The following is a 13,878-nucleotide window of genomic DNA, read 5'->3' as shown; positions in this document are numbered from 1 at the left end:
TGAAAATAAAGTACCTTTCCTACCCATTTTGTTATATTAGTACGTCTATGTACTTAGAAAATTTGGATCATACTATATTTTGCTATTTTTACTTAACACTATTTCAATAGTATTTTTCCATGTTATTACCTAGTTCTCAAAAATGTGGTTTTTAATTGTGTGAATATACAATAATTTAGTCATTCCTACATTTGGCTTATTTCTAATTTTTCACTATTATAATTAATATTTGTATATAATCTTGGAGTCTGCCCTGAAAATTTCCTTAGGATAAATTCTGAAGGTGAAGTTATTAAGACAAAGAGCATGATGCCTGTTTTGAAAGTATTAGATACATTTTGCTAATTTGCTCTTCACAAAAGTTGCATTTTTAAAAATGTATGTTTTTTATTGATTTCAGAGAGGAAGGGAGAGAGAGATAGAAACATCAATGATTAGAAAGCATCCTTGATTGGCTGCCTTCTGCACATCCCACAGTGGGCATCGATCCTGCAACTCTGGCATGTGCCCCAATTAGGAATCGAACTGTGATCTCCTGGTTCATAGGTTGATGCTCAACCACTGAGCCACACTGGCCGGGAAAAAGTTGCATTTTTTTAAAACTATTGCCAATAAATCTGAGAGCTCTGTTTGCCCACAGAATTGAACACATGAATTAACAATTCATTATATTTTTGTTATTTTGGTAGGTATAAATGTTATTTTTTTGTTTAATAATCTATATTCACTTTCTACCCTTATTTTCTTTCCCTTATCATTATTGTTTATACTTTGCAGAATAGTGAATATATTTTATAAGTATTTTAAAAATGTATGTTACATGCTGTGACAAGTATATCTTGTGAATATTTAAATATATTCATGTTGATACATTAGTAATTTGTAATTGCTGCCTTTTTTATAAACATTATGGATGATCAAAACTGTAATAATATAGCCCTAGCTGGTTGGCTCAGTGGATAGAGCATTAGCCTGCATATTGAAGGGTCCTGGGTTTGATTCTGGTCAAGGGCACATGCCTGGGTTGTGGGCTCCATCCCCAGTAGACATCATTGATGTTTCTATCTCCCTACCTCTCCCTTCCTCTCTGAAATCAATACAAATATTTTTTAAAAACCCCCAAACCTGTAATATTATAACAAAATAAATGAAAACTCATAATAGTATGTATATGGCATTTTTTTCTAAATGAAATGTAAATGTGCTTAAAGATCATACTAATACTTTTGAGTTATATTTGAAAATGTATTGCACAGAATGATAATATTATAATGCGAGTCTTTTTTCTCTAATTTCTCTTTTTCATGTTAAAATGTGTCCATTGGCATTTTCCAGTGTTGTCAAGGTAGACTGCTTAAATATTAATTGTAGCCCTGTGAAGACTGTGATTGATGACCTCATCCAGAAGTTATTTGATGTGCTTGTGCTTTCTTTGAAGAAGTCTGTCCAGGGTAAAGGCATTTTTATTTTTACTTAATTTTATATATATAGAGACATGTACTTTGATAATTATGAAGTATGAATCTCAGTGAAAATTAAAATAAAAACTGATATAGAAAGTATTATGAAATGAAATGTGCTTAAAATGATAACTTTAAGAAAGCAGTAAAATCCATGTTCAACTCCTAAGAGGTCTAAAAATTGAAGGCATTTTTATTATTTGAGTCTGAGCTAGTATCACTTTGTTACATATGTTACTGAGAAAGGTAGATAATTCTGCTATAATGTGTTTCTTCTTATTCTTCAAATGACTACTATTTTACAATATATTACACTGTTTCTTGTTTTCTTTAAACTGAGATATTTTTGCATATTATTTAAAAGACTGAAAAATTTCCTAATTTTGAGTAAAATTTACTAAGAATGAGTATATTTTAACTTTTTACTCAAAATTTTAGAGTACAATGTGAATCAACTTTCATGCAAAGAAATTTCTTTGATAAAATTTCTTTTTATTCTATATTTTGAAATTATGTTTTATGAAAGCAAATTATAACTTAGGATTTAATGTATATTATTAAATTATTTCTAATTCTTCTTGATTTAGAAATTATGTAAATGAATATTTTTGTTGGTAATAACATTTCTTATATTTTAATGTTACCTATTCAGCTCATTTACATGAAATTGATGCATTTGTCAGTGAAGCTATGGAAGTCTTATCAATTATGCCCCAGTCTGTGGAAGAGATAGGTAATGCAAATGTGCAGTATAGTAAGCTACAAGAACAGAAGCCACAGGTGAGAATTACAAAGAAAGTTTAAAATTTATCTTATTTACTGGAGATGTTTAAATTAGGTTTTTTTTTTGTGGCGATTTAGAAATTGCATATAATTTCAATATTATAATGATGTCCATTTAATCTAGTCCAAATGGTTAGTTCATGATTGGACACTTGATATTATGTTGGTATAATGAAACAGTAACAATAATGCCAGTGTTAAAAAGGAATGATCTCTTACCCTTTGTGACATCATGAATGAACCTGAGGATTATTATGCCAAGCTACGTAAATAAGCCAGACAAAGACAAATATCGCACTTACATGTGGAATCTAATGAACAAAATAAACTGATGAACAAAATAGGTCCAGAGGCATGGATGCATGAAACAGACTGACATAGCTCAGAGGGGAGGGTGATAAGGGGGCTGGAAGAGATTAACGAAAGAATTTATATGCATACTAGAGGCCCATTGCATGAAGAGATTCGTGCAATAGGCCTGCCTTCCCCTGGCTGCCGGCACCGGTTTTCCTCCGGCACCCGGGACCCAGGTCTTGGCTCTGGCCGCAGCGGAGAAGCCAGGCCTCTTCACTCTTCAGTCGTCTTCAGTCTTCAGTCATCTTCAGTCTTCAGTGGTCTTCAGTCTTCGCTCGGGTGGAGCCTTCAGTCTTTACTCTGTGCCTGCATATGCAAATTAACCGCCATCTTTGTTGGGTTAAGTTGCATACTCATCCTGATTGGCTGGTGGGCGTAGCGGAGTGACACCAATTGCATGTTTCTCTTTTATTAGTGTAAATATACATAGCCGTTGGACACAGACAACAGTGTGCTAAAGGCCTGGGGTGGGGTAAGGGCTGGGTAGAGGGGGAAGATGGGGGGCATATGTAATACTGTCAACAATGAAAAAATGCTTATTATTGGCTTCAGAAAAATTTGCAGTCTATTTTATGATGTGGCATATTAGAATAAGACTAAATTTAAATAATTCATGCTGCTACTTCAAGGGTTGTAATTTTAGCATGGTAAAGTGTAAAGTTAGAGCTGAATGAGAAACACACACACACACACACACACACACAAACACACACACACACACACACACACAATGGAGGAGCTCATAATTAGAGACAAAGGTAACAGAGTGGTAAAGATTTATAACAACATATCCAGAAAGGTAGAGTCCAGAAGAGGCAAGCCAAAGTTTTATAAAACTTATTATGGATGATTTTAGTTATGTTTAGAGGAAGGAGGAGAAATAATTCAAATCAGAATATAAATTTTATGTGCCCCTACTATGTGTTAGACTTAAAATTGAGAGTTTAAGGGTGAGTGAAGTAATATATCTTCATGGTGGGAGGAATTACAAAATTTTTTATGATATATAAGGCTTAATGGTTTAAATGAGGGTTTAAAGGCAAATAAAATAATGTATTTATCTAGTAGAAGGGATTACCTAAAGAAGGAATGGAATTATGAGGAGTGGCAGTTAGTGAAAGCACAGAGGCACTCACTCATTTGTTTATTTGACAGATATTTATGGATCACTAGATGTATTTCAGGCTTTGTGCTAGGAGTAGGGATTGCAGCAGTGAACATGCTCTGTTCTCGTGGAATGCACATTCATGTGTGGGGGAAGAAAGGGGAGAGGGAAAGGGAGGAGAAGAAGAGGGAGAGGAGAAAATGGGGAGGAGCAAGAGAAGTGAAAGAGCAAGCATGCTCAACTGGGTAGGTGGTTATGAAAGACCTTCTCAGACAAATGACTTCTGAACTGAGACCTGGAAGATAAGCAGCAAACAAACCAGGCTGAGATTTTGAGGCAGATCATTCTAAGCAAATATTGTCTATTATTATGTAAGCACAGTGATTTAAAAAATCCTTCTATGGATATTATTGCTTTGTTGATTAGTAAAAGTACAGTATTAATTTATAGGACACGTGTTTTATAGTGCTTTAAAAAACTTAATCAGTTCAAGCAGTTTGGCACCTATTCCTATACCTGGACCATTGAACAAACTGCTAACTGTACATGACTCGGGACATTTCGAGTAGAAACAGAAAGCAGGAGCTTGATTTTACTTCTTCAGTTGTCAGTTTCTTAAGTACCCTTTTTCAGGGCTTTTCTTTCTTTATTAATTAGGACATTTAATTATATTCTTAGGGAATCACTAATTTCAGTTTTTTTTTTTAGAAATCTTTTTAGCATTTTCTTATGTATGCAACATTTATAATAAGAATTTTACTTTGAACAGCTATATTATTATCTTTATGGATTTACAGTTTTATTCAGCCTTATGTTACCACTTTTATTCTACTTTTTAAATTTCTAATGTCAGGCTGTCTTGGTTGAGTTTGTATATAATAATAATAAATAAACATTATAAACTTTATATCCAGAAATTTAAGGATACTAAAAGAAATTATTTAAAAGCAAATCTTGATTTTTAAAAAGCAAATCGTGAAACAAAAATTAAAATGAATGGAATTAAAAAAGTGATTTTTTTTCATTTCTTCGACCTTTAGATTTTGCCTTTATTTCAAGAAGCTGAAGATAAAAACAGACTTTTACGAACTGTGGCAGGCGGAGGTTTAGAAACAATTAGCAATCTGAAGGCTAAATGGGATAAATTTGAGTTGATGATGGAAAGTCACCAACTTATGATTAAAGATCAGGTAAGATTCTTTTAGTCATTTTGTTGGAATGGAAACTTAATTTTTTCTCACAAGATTTCTTGCATTGTAGTTCAAGTTTATAAGAATTTTATATTGCTGATTAAATTGACTTCCCTCAGGATTTCTATATAATGCAACACTTTATGATGATCCTTTCACGTAGTTTATCTTCACTTCCTGCCTTTCAAGAATACATGTAATGTTATTTTTATACTTTCTTATGAATTATTTTGTTTACTGACTGTGTATGGTATCTGTTAAGGGTACAGCCTGGAAGTTGCACATATCTATTGCACTCATATCCCATTGACCAGAATTTAGTCTTATGCCCTTGAGCAGTTTGGGAGGTTGGGAAAGGCCCTCAGGTAGGACAACTGGCAGTCATTAAACAACCTTTTTTTTTAAATCACATTAGTTTTTTGCTAGTGGGTGCTGAAATCACATGAATGATTTCCTAATGATGATGTTTGTGGATTATCTCTTAATTTAAATTTTTGGTCTAATTTTATGCATCTGAATTATTTTTTTACACTTAAATTAATTAAAAATCATTTGAAAAGTTAGTATTGATATTTTTCATTTGCATAGAAAATAGAAATAAAAATGTGAAAATGAAGTGAGATTTTACTCTGAATTAAATTATATAAACTCTGTTGGCTTATAGATTGAAGTGATGAAAGGAAATGTGAAATCACGTCTTCAGATCTATTATCAAGAATTGGAAAAATTTAAAGCTCGTTGGGACCAACTAAAGCCCAGCGATGATGTTATTGACACTGCCCAGCAAAATACCCTCGATGAGAGTGCAAAGTTAATAAAAGAGAAGAAAGTTGAGTTTGATGATCTTGAAGTCATAAGAAAAAAGCTGGTGTATGTTTTTTTTTTCTTTAAAACTGATAGTACTCATTTGAAAAAAATCTTATATATTAAGTTAGTAATTTTTTTATATCTGTTATCTTTATGTCTTTCCTTATAAATTTCAATAGTTTAAGATACAAATAATAAGTGATCATGCTACTGCTTTCCTAGGAGTTGTGGTTAGATTATAAAAGGATACTAAAAGAAAAGCAAATTCTGGTTAGGTCTAAAAATAGAACAGAAAATTAAATTTATTGAAAAGTTAAATTCGGGAGTTGGAATAATTACTTTCTGTGATCTCATCTTTTTTTAAAGGAATATATAAAATGAATGGTAAATGACTTTCAGGGCTCAGAGGAAAAAAATGAACCTAGTAAAATAATAAAAAGAGACCTCAAATTAAAAATTTATTGTTTTATGTTATAATGATACAAAGTATTAAATTTTGAGCATTGTTTTATTTTTGATTATTTAGGCAAATGTAGCCTTAAACTAATTGCTTTCATAGGTGAGTAGAAGTTTTAGTATCACATTTATTAAATGGTATTACACCAGTTAAATGAAGGATATTTTATATTCTAAAAGCGAACCCTTTCAATTGAGAATATTCTCATATAATCCGTAAATATATACAATTATGAATGTAAATTACATATCACATAACATATAATGCACATAAAATATATTTATATATGTTACCAACTTTGCTTTAACTCCCTTGTAAAAAATGCATATTAATGAATTTAGAAAAGCTCATGCCTAAGTAAAAGCTCATGCCAACTTTAATTCTCAGGTAAAGTTGGCATAGTCTCCCACTGTGTACCTCCACTATCAAACACACAAGCTTACACACACACACACACACACACACACACACACAGGGAATACAGTTAAATAATGATATTTAACAATTTTCCTTCTTTTAAAATTTAATGATATTTCATTATTTTTTTAATAGTGATGATTGCCAGCATTTTGGACTAGAAGAGCCTAACTTCTCTTTGGCATACAGCATTTCTAAAGACATTGAGAGCTGTGCACAAATTTGGGCTCTTTATGAGGAGTTTCAGCAAGGATTTCAGGAAATGGCCAATGAAGATTGGATTACTTTTCGGTTTGATTCATAAATAATATTTAGATTTTTATGATTTGGTAGTGCTTTTTGGGATGTAAGTTTTAAGGTGTGTTTCTGGTATTTTATAGGACTAAGACATATCTGTTTGAGGAATTTTTGATGACTTGGCATGACAAATTAAGAAAAGCTGAAGAACATTCAGTAATGACAGTGAAATTACAATCAGAAGTTGACAAATATAAAGTAAGATAGTTTTACTCATTCTGTTAAAAAATTATCTTTTTATTATGTAGTAACAAGATGAATAATTACATTTTTATACCTAATAACAATAAATACAAATTTGCATTTTGCTCATATATGTATATATAGATCTTTCTTTTTTTCCTTTTTTAACAGATGGTAATTCCTATCTTGAAATATGTGCGAGGGGAACATCTTTCTCCAGACCATTGGCTTGACCTTTTTCGTCTACTTGGCCTTCCTAGGGGGACTAGTCTAGAGAAATTGCTGTTTGGTGATCTTCTCAGATTAGCTGATACAATTGTTGCCAAAGCTTCAGACCTTAAGGTAAGAATCACTTTCATAAATATCTTACATATCCGACCTTTGTTAGCATGTGATTTTGCTTTATATTTGGTTATTAAATAAAAAAGCAAGTTAAATTTTTTTCTTCCCTTTGAGTAGTGACAATGTTCCATTATTCCATCATTCTTTCAGTAGCAATACATCTGAATATATCTAGCACTGTATATGAGAGTATAGAAACAATAATATAAACCTCTTATTTGAGAGAGAGAAAATATATGAAATAAAAAATGTCTTACTTTAGAAAGGGAGTCAGCTTTAATAAAAAAATGAATAAATACAAATTATTTTACATGTAATACATTTAAAATCATGGGATATATTATAAACAGAAGGTAAGGGATACAAAAATTAATGTAGTTAAACCTACAGCCAGTTTGCCACTCAGATTTAGAAAAGGTTTCAGATAAAAGTAAAACTTGTCACAATTCTATCATAAGTGGCAGACTTTCAATGTTTTGTTCTGCCCATTCAATCTATACATATAAAAGCCTAAGTGACCGTTATGACCGAACGACCGGTCAGCCAGTCACTATGACATGCACTGACCACCAGGCGGCAGGTGCTCAATGCAGGAGCTGCCCCCCTGTGGTCAGTGTGCTCCCACAGCCAACCTCCCGCAGGCCCTCCCTCCTGCCAGCTAGCCTCCTGATAGGCCTCGATTGCCGGCCAGGCCGAGAGACCCCACCTGTGCATGAATTCGTGCACTGGGCCTCTAGCATAGAGATAAAAGGACTGCTGATGTCAAATTGAACTATTTCCTATCTAAAATGTATGTTTGTTGATAACCCTGGAACATATTTAGATAATTGTGAGGTTATAAATGTGATTGGTGTAGAAGATAAATCAGGATGGTTGCTAATCACTTTAGATGTATCAGAACTTACACTTAAGTTACATACAATGTCTGAGGCATGCAAAACTTTAAATCAGATTGTTTTGTATTTTGTGATGGATGCTTGAATTTTCTTAAAAAAAATTTTTTTTATTGATTTCAGAGAGGAAGGGAGAGGGGGAGAGAGATAGAAACATCAGTGATGAGGGAGAATCATGGATCAGCTGCCTCCTGCGCGCCCGCTATTGGGGAAGGAGCCTGCAACCTGGGCGTGTGCCCTTGACTGGAATCGAACCTGGGACCCTTCAGTCCACAGAGGGATGCTCTATCCACTGAGCCAAACCAATTAGGGTGATGCTTGAATTTTCTGTTTTTCTTGTTTAGAAGTAAAAAACATAAGGCGCAGAACTATGACCATGTGAACCTGGATACTTTGTATCTGATATTCATGGATACATTAGCCAGTAATTCTCTTTTACCCTCTAAAACATATCCACTTAAAAATATATCATCTTATAAATTAGACTTCTTACAATTTATTTATATGATAATTAATGTTGAAGTTATAAACATGATATTTTGTGTTAAATAGGATTTAAATAGTCGGGCACATGGTGAAGTTACAATCAGAGAAGCTTTACGTGAACTTGATCTTTGGGGAGTTGGAGCAGTGTTTACATTGACTGATTATGAAGACAGCCAAAAACGAACCATCAAGCTGATTAAAGACTGGAAAGATATAGTAAATCAAGTTGGAGATAATAGATGCCTTCTTCAGTCCTTAAAGGATTCTCCTTATTATAAAGGATTTGAAGATAAAGTGTCAATTTGGGAAAGAAAACTTGCACAGTTAGATGAGTACCTGCAGAATTTAAACCATATTCAGAGAAAGTGGGTGTATTTGGAGCCCATTTTTGGCCGTGGAGCATTGCCAAAAGAACAGGCACGCTTCAATAGAGTGGATGAAGATTTTAGGTCAGTACAACTGCCTAAGACATAGACACATAGGGCAATTTTTATTCATATTATAAGGTGTTTAATGCAAGTAATTACTTTTTCATTATTAGAATCATCTGTGTATTCCAATTCTTTCTCTAGTGGTTATATAGCTATTTCTGAGCAGCTATTTTCTCTCGGTCAGCCATGTGCTTCCTGGACTATTTTGAACTGGTTTCTGTTTACCTCTCTCCATGTATATCCCTAATAGTTCCTTGAGTCACCAAATCACAACTTTGCTATTGTAAATTTGTTGGGCATTTTTTTTTATCTCTGACTAGTATTTAATAGAGTTAAGCAATTTTTTTTTTCTTATAAAGTCTCTTCCCTTGGCTTCTGTGGTGCTGCCCTCTCCTGTTTCCGCCTGTCTCTCTGGTTCTGCTCCGAGTTCCTAGTGCTGAGCCCGCTCAAAACATTGAGATGTAGACATCTCAAGCTTTCAGCCTTAGGTTCTTTTCTCACTCTATTTTCTCCTTTTATTTCCTGATATCTCCTCAACCTCTACATTAAACCCATATTTCTCTTCTGAGAAATATCAGAATCAAAATGATGAGTTTATCCCTTTCCCACAGATATTTTCTCTTTCAGATTCTGTGTAAATAAATGGTACCACCTAATGGCTCAAAGCAGAAATAGGATGGACATCTTTGATAACTCATGCCTTTTTCAAATCTATTAAATTAGCAAATTTAACCCAATTAATTAATTCACTTACTATAGTTTAATATGCCCTTTATATTTCTACTTTTAAAATTTTATTCTAAAGCACTTTTGTTGTCACTAACTTTGACTACTGCCTAACCTTCTGACTTATTCTTGTCATTGCTTAACAAGTTTTTCATACAACAGCCAGAATAATTTTTTAAAAAGTGAAGTTTCATCATTTCTTTCCTTGTTGCTTTAAGTAAAACTTTAAAATGGTTTCCTTTTGCTCTAAGGATGAAAAATGATCTGCCCCCTGTCCATTTCTCTACCTTTTCTCGTGCTGTTCTCCTTCCCGCATTCGTGCCTCCAGCCTGTCACTTTCTCAGGCATTCCAAGCTGCTTTCCAGGATCTTTGCCAGAAACGTTTCCCTCGTCATCACCGACTTCTCTTTTTATTCATCATCTCAGCTTAAATTACTTCCTCCGAGAAGCCGTAGATTAGAGTTGCCCTATTAGCCACTTTACTAGTACTTTGTAATTTCCTTTTTAGCAGTTATTATAACTTTATTGAAATGTTATGAGAAATTATTTAACGTTTTTCTCTGTCACTAGCCTAATAGCTCCATGATGTGGGGCTTAATGTTTGTTTAGCGAATAAATGAAATGAAAGAATTTGCAGTATGGGAAGTTAAAAATGGTAATGGGGTATTATGAATTTTAGCATTATTTATTAGCAGCATAATTATGTGTTGGTGTTGTATAGGGTTATCTCTAGTTTGTGTTTGTTTTAAGCAGGTTAATAAATATCTCAATATGTGTCAGCCAAAAAACTGTTAAAATAGTTGTGAAAATGACTGTTATTTTCTTTGCTTAGATCAATAATGACTGACATCAAGAAAGACAACAGAGTTACAACGTTAACTACTCATGCAGGAATCAGAAATTGTCTACTGAAAATACTTGATCAGCTACAAAGATGTCAGAAATCATTAAATGAATTTTTGGAGGCATGTTTTTTTAATATTTATGTAATAAATTGTAAACTACTTAACAGTAATTTTTTGAAAAGAAAAGGTTATTTTTTTTGTTTTATTTTTATTAGGAAAAACGCTCAGCATTTCCAAGATTTTATTTTATTGGTGATGATGACTTGTTAGAAATACTGGGCCAGTCTACCAATCCTTCAGTAATTCAGTCTCACCTTAAGAAGCTGTTTGCTGGTAAGATTCAACATTTATTCAACCGATATTTATTAAGTTTCAACTATCTGCCAGACATAATGTTAGATTCTTAGGTAGATTATTGAATAAAATACAGCTCATACACACAAAGAACTTAGAGTTTAGTAGGGGAGCTAATTAGTAAGTTGACAAATATAGTATGACAGTTCCCATGGTCAATATAAGTAAACTAGAGGCCCAGTGCACAAAAATTTGTGCACTCGGGGGCGGGGAAGGGGGTCCCCCAGCCCAGCCTGTGCCCTCTCCCAGTCTGGGACCCCTGGGGAGATAACGACCTGCTGGCTTAGGCCTGCTCCCGGGTGGCAGAGGTCAAGCCCAATCCCTAAGTGCAGCCCCTGGTCAGGCTCAGAGCAGGGCCGATTGGGGAGTTGGGGCGCCGCCCTGTCATGCTCAGTCACGCTCAGGGTAGGGCCGATTGGGGGGTTGGGGCACCGCCCCCTGTCTCACTCAAGGCAGGGTCCATGGGGAGGTTGCGGCGCCACCCCGTCACGCACAGAGCAGGGCCGATCAGGGATTTGGGGCGCTGCCCCCTATCACTCACAAAGCAGGGCCCATTAGGGGGTTGGGGAGCTCCCTCCTGTCACACTCAGGGCAGGGCCAATGGGGAGGTTATGGCTCTACCCTGTCACACACTGAGCAAGGCCCGTGGAGGGGGGTTGGGGCGCCACCCTCTATCACCCACAGAGCAGAGCCAATCAGTGGGTTGGGGTGCCACCACTGTCACACTCAGGGCAGGGTCGATGGAGAGGTTATGGCTCTACCCTGTCACACACAGAGCAGGGCTCATGGCGGGGAGGGGGGGTTGGGGCACTGCACCCTGTCACACACAGAGCAGGGCCGATTAGGGGGTTGGGGAGCTCCCCCCTGTCAAACACAGAGCCACAGGGAAATCAGGAGATTGGGGAGCTCCCCCCTATCAGGCTCAGAGCAGGGCTGATCAGGGGGTTGGGGTGCCTTCCCCTGTCATGAACAGAGTAGGGCAGATAGGGAGGTTGTGGCCCCGCCCCCTGTCACTCACAGAGCCGCAGGGTGATCAGGGGGTTTGGGCGCTGCCCCCTGTCACGCCTATCCCGGTGCAGGGAGCCTCGCTGCTCCGCTGATCCCGGTGCTGGGAGCATATTACCCTTTACTATATAGAATAGAGGTCTGGTGCATGGGTAAGGGCTGGCTGGTTTGCCCTGAAGAGTGTCCTGGATCAGGGTGGGCGTCTCCACTGGGGTGCCTGGCCAGTCTGGGTGAGGGGCTGAGGGCTGTTTTCCGGCTGGCGAGTGACTAAAGCTTCCAACCGCTCCTTGTTTTCTTCTCTCTTCTTTTTTATTCTGGGCCAGCTTTAGCTCTGAGGCCTCGCTGCTGAAAACATCGATACAATGTTGCGGTCTGAGCCCGGCTGAATGGAAGCCGATTTCTGGGGTTTTGTTTAGCTTCTTATTTGCAACGTAGTACATAGTTGCTTAGAGTTGCAGCTGAGGGGCCGGCAAGTGAGGCGGGGAACGTTGGAGTCTGCAGCAAGCAAGCCTCATGCTCGCTTCAGTGCCTGGCTGCCGGCCGCCATCTTGCCTGACAGTTAATTTGCATATACTCACTGATTAGCCAATGAAAAGGGTAGCGGCCGTACGCTAATTACCATGTTTCTCTTTTATTAGTGTAGATGGCATTATATCTGCATCTATGAAGGCATTTAGGTCAGTTTTGGGACATCATAAAGAAGGTGACTTCTAACATGAGACTGAAGAATGTATACTAGTAGGTGTTAGCTAGAAGAAAGATGGGGAGGCAGAGGGAATAGGTTCTGCAGAGTCTTGGAAGTGAAGGAGAACATGTCCCTTCATTACTGAGTTCAAGATCTCCTGAATGATATCCAAGTGGAGATATTCAATAGGCAATTATTGTCAGCAAAGATACCTGGGATGGAGATGTCAACTTAGGAGTTATTTGTATATAGATAATAACCACTCTATGGAAATAGGTAAGATTACTTGAAAAAAAGTGTAGAGTAATAGTGCCATATTCTTTGACATTGTTGAATCAGTTTTGCTGGGTAATTGCAAATGGAATTGCTTTGCTGCAAAAATAATGATGATTTTTTTTCTTAAAATATTTCATTTTTTTAGAAAAGTCATATTTTTCAAATTAACTTTAAGAAATAAAAATTTTTCTTCATCTTTACCTGTAATTAGGGATCAGCAAATTATAGACCCACAGGCCAAATCTGGCTCACTGCCAGTTTCTTTTTAAGTTATAACTTTTTTTTATTATTCTTTTTTTTAAAAAAATATATTTTATTGATTTTTTACAGAGAGGAAGGGAGAGGGATAGAGAGTTAGAAACATTGATGAGAGAGGAACATCGATCAGCTGCCTCCTGCACACTCCCCACTGGGGATGTGCCTGCAACCAAGGTACATGCCCTTGACCGGAATCGAACCCGGGACCCTTCAGTCCGCAGGCCGACGGTCTGTCCACTGAGCCAAACTGGTCAGGGCTTTTTATTATTCTTTATTGTTGAAAGTATTACATAGGTTCCCTTTTTACCCCCATTGACCCCCTCCAGACCACCCCCACCCCTAGGCCCAAGCCTTCAGCACCCTATTGTCTATGTCCATGGGTTATGCATATACGCATACAAGGTATTTGGTTGATTACCTCCCACCCATCCACCCTCCCCCGCCTTCCCTCTGAGATTCTGCACAGCTCCATGCTTCCTTGTCTCTGAATCCACTTTGTTCATCAGCTTATTTTGTTATTTAGA

The 13,878-nt window shown here is 36.4% G+C and overlaps 1 protein-coding gene across 4 annotated transcripts in view; it reads left to right on the top strand.

Moving 5' to 3' along the window:
- The window catches only part of DYNC2H1 (dynein cytoplasmic 2 heavy chain 1), a 297,101-nt gene that overhangs the window by 28,085 nt on the left and 255,138 nt on the right, over nt 1-13,878 (top strand). For all 4 annotated transcript variants that reach the window (XM_070426022.1, XM_070426020.1, XM_070426023.1 and 1 more), the window contains exons 19-28: nt 1,336-1,451; nt 2,113-2,240; nt 4,743-4,892; nt 5,557-5,762; nt 6,709-6,864; nt 6,954-7,068; nt 7,225-7,395; nt 8,841-9,223; nt 10,764-10,896; nt 10,992-11,109. In XM_070426022.1, the coding sequence (XP_070282123.1) occupies nt 1,336-1,451; nt 2,113-2,240; nt 4,743-4,892; nt 5,557-5,762; nt 6,709-6,864; nt 6,954-7,068; nt 7,225-7,395; nt 8,841-9,223; nt 10,764-10,896; nt 10,992-11,109 (1,676 nt within the window). The remainder of the gene's footprint in view (nt 1-1,335; nt 1,452-2,112; nt 2,241-4,742; nt 4,893-5,556; nt 5,763-6,708; nt 6,865-6,953; nt 7,069-7,224; nt 7,396-8,840; nt 9,224-10,763; nt 10,897-10,991; nt 11,110-13,878) is intronic.

This window comes from Myotis yumanensis, unplaced genomic scaffold (assembly GCF_028538775.1).
Source record: "Myotis yumanensis isolate MYYU_CA2020_CCGP unplaced genomic scaffold, mMyoYum1.0.hap1 SCAF_10, whole genome shotgun sequence".
NCBI classification, from domain to species: domain Eukaryota; kingdom Metazoa; phylum Chordata; class Mammalia; order Chiroptera; family Vespertilionidae; genus Myotis; species Myotis yumanensis.
The sequence above is the reverse complement of the archived record's forward strand: the minus strand, read 5'-3'. Positions and strand labels throughout refer to the sequence as shown.